Genomic DNA, 7,185 nt, shown 5'->3' on the forward strand with positions numbered 1-7,185 from the left:
CCTCTCTTTATCGGTCTCTGTTGGAAGGCTTGGCCCACTCGACCTGGAAAACAAAACAGCGAGACGGATAAAACAAACATGACCTATTCATGGAAAAAAGCAAAAACAATTTCTACACAAGTCGTGCTGAGATTAAGACATGTCAGTCCAGTAAAATCCGCATGCATGACACAAGAAAACCCCTAACGAGCCATACTCGACTCCAGCTGCATACACATGTCTACACCTTCATCTACAGTGTGCGCAAGACCAAGGCGCCGCGCGACGAAAAGCAGAAAAGAAAATCCAAAAGACAGAGTTAGAAAACTCACGTTGAGAAGCAGGTTGTCGTAACCGTGACGGTTGAGCTGGCGAATGGCGCGGACGGCGTCTTCTCTTCGCTGGTAGGTGACGAAGGCGAAACCCTTGCTGCACTTCTTCTCCCTGAGACAGAAAAAAGCAAAACACCAAAAAAAATGTCTTCACTGGACATCTCCGCCCCCCCGCGCGAGACTCCCGCCTTGCCTCCAGTGGGTTGGTTAGCACAGACCGACACGCCCTACGCCACGACTCATGTACACACACCTCGACGTCATTCAGACACAACTAGATACGAATACAAGTAGGAAGGCCCGTCCACATCTATCCTTGGAGACTTCAAGCCTCTTTTCTCGGTCACACGAGTGAAGACACGCGCGCAACACCGAAGTCGCTCAACATGTCTCCGTCCCGGGATATCGCTGGACCCCGACCGCGCCGTGCTGATGAGGCGGTGGAGCTGGGGGAAACGCCGCGGAGACGTACTTGTGCTTGGCGAGGTAGATGCGATCGATTTTTCCGATTTTGCCAAAGAGATCCGTCAGATCCTCGTCCTTGACGTCTTCACTCAAGTTTGTCACGCGGATTGTGCACTCTTCGCGGCGTCTGTTCTCCAGATCCTTCATCGTCTCGCCGTCTCGACGCGCGCGCGGGACGTACCTGAACACATCGAGAAAATCGAAAAAAAATGAAGTTCCCAGAACACACAACATGCCCCCCTCTATGCTCTGCCCTCGCGTTGACTCCCCAAAGGAGACGAAACCTGCCTGAGAGACAAGGTTTGCGCGCCAGTGCTTCCTTCTCGCCGATTTCTGCTTTCCACGCGAAGCCGCACTTACTTGCCAGCACCGCCAGACCTCAAGACAGTCTCCTCTTCGCCGTCGGCACCAGCCGCGCCCTGCATGCGCCGCACAACTCGAAACGCGCGACTTGTGAAATACCGACGCAGAACGAAACAGTGTCGATCTCCACTGATTTCCCCGATGCGATATCGAAATCCGATGTCCCGCTACCAAGGGGAGAGCAAAGCGTCTCCGGAGGCACGCGTCCAGCTTCAAACAAAAGCCGTGCTCAACTCAGACATGGACGCATTGATCTCAGAGGCGACCTGTTTGGCGAGCATGAGCACCGTCTTCTGTCTGTCCTGCCGTCCTGTAGCCTGTGAACGTTCACAGAGATCTGTGTTTCCTCACGCACTGACAAACTGGCTGCCTGGAGGTCCCACCCCCTCTTCGCTGCTTCGCTGTGCGCCTGTGCTTGTTTCTTCTCATTTTCTATTTTCTCGCTCCCTCGCACAACGCGCCCTCTGTCCCCCGCAGCTTCTTACTCCATCCTCGTCTTCGCGCAGGGCGCGGAACTTCTGGCGCAAGTCGCGCGAAGTCTTGGACGGGTTGAGATCCTGCAGAGCGAAGAGACACACGGGAAAAGAGGGTTACACACTGAATGTTTACAAAAAAGACACGTCATGCGCGAACTCCGGAGGAATACTCCACTCGGAACGCTGTACGTTCAGGTGAGAAAGCGTGGGCGCCTCGCTCAAACTCTGCAGATATGGAACAGTTGCGCACACAAATCGCCACGGAGTCGAGTTCGAAGAGAGTCAGAAGACAGGCCCCCGCCAAATTCGAAGAGACTCGCGACGCAGAGAGAAGCCAAAAAGACTCACAGCCATGTAGAATTCCTCCTCTTCCTCCTCTTCCTTAAACTTGCGCTGCTTGCTGCTGCGCGGCACCTCGATGATGATTTCTTCGTGAGATCTGAAAACAATGGCAGACAAGCCATAACAACTCCCATGTGACCCGACGCCACCGGCGGATGATCCACCTCCTGAAAAAAAGCTTCTCCGCGAGCCATGGAACACCCGAAAAGTGCGTGTCAATCAATGGTGCGACTCAACTCGAGAGACGCAACAATACCGCACAATCCCCTAGGCGAGAGAGGGCGCCATGCGTGTTGTTTCCCCTCGGTCTGGTACCTTCCTTCGCCTCTCTGTCTGTTCGCAGTTGTCTGCTTCCTCGCTTCCTCCCTCAATCCCATTCACGCCGTGCTGCTCCCTTTCTCTGCCACTTTTCCAGGCGAACCGTCTTCGCTATCGCCGCGCGCCTCGCCCTTCACGTCTCTCCTTGCTGTCTCTTCTTCGTCCTCGCCGCCCCCTGCTTCGCCTCGCGAATCTTTTTTCGACTCACCGGACCGTCGTGGCGCGCTGCGAGGGGTCGCTGTCCTCTGCGTCGAGGCCGAAGGGCACGATGTTTTTCCGCGCGTAAATCTCCTTGTTGATGCGCTGGCATTTACGAATGACCTTGATGCGCTTAGTAATCTGCAAACCGCGCACACACACACACGCATTCGCGGCGTTCCCTGACTGCCAAACCCCTTCGGCATCTGGAACTGGTCGTCTCTGAGACAGGACTATGGATCCGCTTTTTCAGAAAAAGCTGAAAAGAAGAAAAAAACTTGACACCTACGTGGTATACATGCAGGCGAGGATTCTTTCTGCCTAGGCCGTTTTACCCTTCCCGCGCGCCGCGCAGCAGACAGCTGAGACGGCGCGCGCGCGCGGAGACGCGGCTTCGTCCGCGCTGCGCACTGCGAAGGAGCTGCACATCCGTCTCACTCTGCGATTCTGCCCTCTCCCCGTCGTTGTGGACGCTGTCCGTCTCTGAGTCTCGCCTCGCCCTCCCCGCCCCTCCTCGCGTCTGCGCTGCACCTGAACCTCCCCGTTTTCTTCCTCGAGGCCCCCACGGCGCTGCGGCGGGTCTTCGGCGTACCTTGAGCGTCTCGCCGCGGAGTGTCTGCGTGTAGTTCGTGACCGTTTTAATGCCTTCATCGTCGGGCTTGGTCTCGAATCCACTCGCGGTGTTCACGAGGTCGCCCAACTCGTAGTCATCGTCCAACTCGAAATCTGCCCATTTCCGCTCTGCAGACACACACCGAGACACGCGAGGCGTCCACAAACACCCGAAAAAAGCCACTCGCAGCGAAGACACGCCTTCTCTGCGCGCCTCGAGAAGGGTGAGAAGAAAACTCGGCGCTGGCGCGCGGTCCGCCGCGGAAGAGATTGATACACGACGAAAGATGGAAGCGTCTCTAGCCCAGCAGATGCGATCTGCGGCAGACGGCGAAGCCACTGGGCCTTCTGGCCTCGATCTGTTGCAATTGCACAGGCTTGCGGCAGACTTCGTCCCGACAAACACCACGCGAAAAAAGGCATAAACTCTGTGCTATCCACGACCGCGAAAACAGACGCGTTTCTGCAGTGAGCAGCCCCTGCTCCTCTGCGTTGTTCGCCGACACCATACTAGACAAACTCAGATCGACGTTGACACACGCAGAGAATGCCACGAGGGAAGAAGATGGGAAAACACCCGGCGCGGCGTGCAGAGACACGCGCGCAAGGGCCGCGCGCCCGCAGGAGACTGAGCAGCGGCGCGGAGAGGCACGCACATTCCGAAATATGACCCAGAGAACCCAGCAAGAGTTCGTTAGAGGCATGCAGATACAGAAAAAAAAGGGGGCACAACAACTTGCCAAAAATACGGGCGCAAAAGCGAGAAATCTGCACGGAGGCGGGGAGCCGGAGGAGGAGAGACACGCGATGAAACGTTCTACAGAGCCAGATGATGCACACGGGGAGGCAGCACCGCCAAGAGGCGCGGCGGGAGGCGAGGAGAAGGCCAGAAAGGAGATTCTACAGAGAAGTGAGAAAACACACAGGGAAGGGACCAACAGGGAACACGTCCCCCCCTTCTAGACGTCGTCGTACGGCCTCTCCATTCGTGCGACATCCAGCCCGCCCCGGTCAGCCCCGTTTTTTTGAGTTTGCGGGTGTTCAACGCGAGGGAAACGACGAAAAAATGCGCTGCAACACGTTTAAGAACTCGAAATGTGCGAATGTGAGGAGGAGACGAACCTGCCGCCATCGTGAAGAGGGGGGATGACAGAAAACACTGGGAGTCGGCCGCGCCTTTCAGTTCCTGGTGGTGTCTTCCGCGGAACGGATTCAGTCGAGAAAAGAAAAAGGGAACTGAGAGAAAAAGGTCTGCGGACTGGAGGTGTAAAGAGAGCAAAGTTGCCCAGACTGCGGATGAAGACGGGCGCAGAAACAACTGTAAAAAGATGCAGAAGGACGGGAGGGTGTGAGAGGGCGGCGTCGAAGTGAAGGCAGAAGTCGGGGAGAAAAAGCACGTTTTCTGTGGGTGAGAAAGGGATATTTGGGCAACCTTTGCCCTAGACTCGGAAGAAAACAGACGAGAGTTGCTGGGATAGTACGCCCCCCACACAGGGAGAAGGAGAGAGCTTAAAAACACCAAAAAACGCAGATACACGTACGCGTCACTCTCCTTTCTTTTCTCTCGCCTCCCTTGGCTGCAGCCAAACTTCTCAACCGCAAAACGAGGGATGTGAGCGCCAGAATCACCCGAGTTTCGTCCACCAAATGCCCCGCGCTTCTCTTCTCCACTCGCGCGTGTGTTGCGCCTGTTTTTCGCTGCCTTGATTAAAAGATCACCCGCTGCATGCGCTCTCACACGGATCCCCCCCTCGAGCAAGGAGCCGGGCAAAAAACCGCCGCGCGCGCGTGCGCGGTTCACGAGTGACTGAGCCCAGGGGCACGCAGCACAGCGGCCGGGGGACCTCGACATCGCCTGCACACGTGCGAAGGTGCGGTTTTTGCAGAGTATGTGCTCATCGAAATCCGTTCAAAAACACACAAACGCAAAATCCTCGGGGCGCGCAGAAAAAGGCAGTCCGCGCCCTCCGCCCTCGCCGCCTTTGGGCTCCTCACGTCTCGCGGCCATCCAGAGACACCCGCCGGCTAGCAGGCGATCGCGAGATCCGCAGCGAGCTTCACTCCCATGGAATTTCGACATTCGCAGGAGACTGCACTCACAGATCTGGTTCGGCAGGCCTTTACCATCTTTGATATCGCTCTACATCACACGACAGCCACCCCCGTTGCGCCTGTCGCGCGCAGCCTCCTCGCAGGAAACCGCCGTGAGCGCCGCGCTGAAGCTCCCTCTGGCTGGTTCAGCTTCCCGGCTCGTTCACAGAGGCACGCTACGACATGCGCGGCGGAGACGTGAGGAGGAGGAGGAGCTACAGAGAGAGGACGCCGAAACAAGGGAGAGAGAGAGGAGATGAACGTTCGCGCTGGGTTAGTCTTTCATCTCGATCTTTTCTTTTTTTTAGGCGTGTGTCCGCTGTGTGCGTACCCCGTCTCCTCCGTGTCGCGCGTCGCGGAGATATCGCAGGGGGACTCGGTGACGGGTGAATCGTTTTGTCTGATTGGCTTGGCGCATGCGCGCCAAAAAAGACTCTAAAGACATCCTCGACGTCCGGTCTTTGCGTTTCTGGCTTGTTCAAAAAGCTCCTTTCCGGAAGTCCGAACTGCCAGCCGCGAGCCCCGCGTTTGCAGCTATCCGTGCAGGTCGATCAGCGTCTCACTAGATGACTCCTCGACGGAGGACACTCCCGAGTTGCCTTTCTGTTGAGATCCACGGGCTTTTTTGAATCATTTTTGCAATTCCACGCCCTCGCCGCCCATCTTTCTGGATCTCTAGCGAGGCTCTTGAGCTTGTTTCCGGCCGGACCGCAGCAGTCTCCCGCGTCCTCCGGCGGTTTCTGCCTTCGTCGTCTTCGCTTTTTTGCGATATTTTTTCCGGCTGCCTAGAAGCTGATTTGAGACTCGTCGTCACCTCTCCGCACTCTACCTTGCCGCGGAGACTCTTGCCTCAGAATTTCCAGCCTTCTCGGCAGCGGAGGAGAGGCTCGCCGCCGTTGCCTGCGGACATTTTTCTTCCTTCTCGGCGCCCACTCCGGCGCAGCGAGGAGCGAGCGGCCTTCAATTTGAGAAGTTCGAGGTATCCAGAGCCTCCGTGCCTGCTGTCCGGCTGTTCGTTCTGCGTCATCGGCGAGAGCGACAGCGCGCCAGTCTCGCGCGCCGGGTCGCGTACTGCTCGTGCGCACGAACGACAGTTATCTCCCGCCGGGCGGCCTCTGAACGAAGGCGGTTCTCTCTCACTCGCTGTCGAAGAGGCTGCGACGTGAAGAAGTCGCTGAGTAGTTCTAGGTTCTGCTGGGGTACAGGTGACCGACTCGGCAGGGAGCCTTGTATGTCGTGACGCCCAGCTGTTTCACCAGGTAGCGGCATGCGTGAAATCGTTCTCCATTTCCTTCAGCAGCAGGACCGAATTTGCGCAAGAGAGACGGCGACGCGAGTATACCGTGAAAGCGATGGGCGGGCAAACCTTCCCGTTGCTTTGGGTGAAAAGACTGGAGGTGGTGCGGGGTTGACCGGCGTTTCAATGCTGAACTGTTGACGCTCTTGCCCAGGCGCGCCTACACCTACGGCAGCGAGTAACGGCTTCTTAGACGAGTTCCCGAGCGACTCAATGCCTTGCCGCCTTCCAGACGCTCACGCAACGCGGCTAGCCGGGTGCCAGAGCTCCCTGCTTCCGCCTTGCCTTCTGCGTGCTTCGTCTCTTATCACAGCTCAGTGAGAGAGGGTTTACGATAGGCAGCCGTTTTCGCTGACTGAACGAAGGCGGCTGTGTCCCTTCTCTCGAAGAGGCTCTGACTTAAAGAGTTTGTTGAAGAGGCAGTGCCTGTGGGTTTCAGGAGGAGGGACTCTCTTCGCACCTCTATCTCTCCCGTGTTCTTGTTTGCCGTTGAGCGCGTGTCACCTCTGTCCGTCCTCACTCGTGTCGCCGCGCTCGATCTCCGGCGCGCAGCTGCGGCAGCCGTCTAAAGGCCGCGTCTCGATATGACTCGTCCGCTGCTTCGGAGCCTTGTGCTACGCCGCATTCGCCGCCCAGTTTGATTCAGTCGAGGCAGGGGGGCAAGCTGGTGCGGAGGCGTGCCTCAAGTGTCTTTTTTTCCACGCCCAACGAG

General features: G+C 57.3%; 1 protein-coding gene across 1 annotated transcript; it reads right to left on the reverse strand.

Moving 5' to 3' along the window:
• Positions 1-7: 7 nt before the first annotated feature.
• On the reverse strand, positions 8-4,217 carry BESB_026030 (translation initiation factor 3 subunit; the record flags this gene model as incomplete). The annotated part of the gene is made up of 10 exons (XM_029361283.1): positions 8-43; positions 312-423; positions 784-957; positions 1,137-1,195; positions 1,625-1,696; positions 1,964-2,054; positions 2,484-2,614; positions 3,066-3,214; positions 3,597-3,713; positions 4,208-4,217. 10 exons carry the CDS (start codon positions 4,215-4,217, stop codon positions 8-10), a joined length of 951 nt encoding a protein of 316 aa, XP_029215638.1.
• Positions 4,218-7,185: the final 2,968 nt, after the last annotated feature.

This window comes from Besnoitia besnoiti (assembly GCF_002563875.1).
Source record: "Besnoitia besnoiti strain Bb-Ger1 chromosome Unknown contig00014, whole genome shotgun sequence".
NCBI lineage: Eukaryota > Apicomplexa > Conoidasida > Eucoccidiorida > Sarcocystidae > Besnoitia > Besnoitia besnoiti.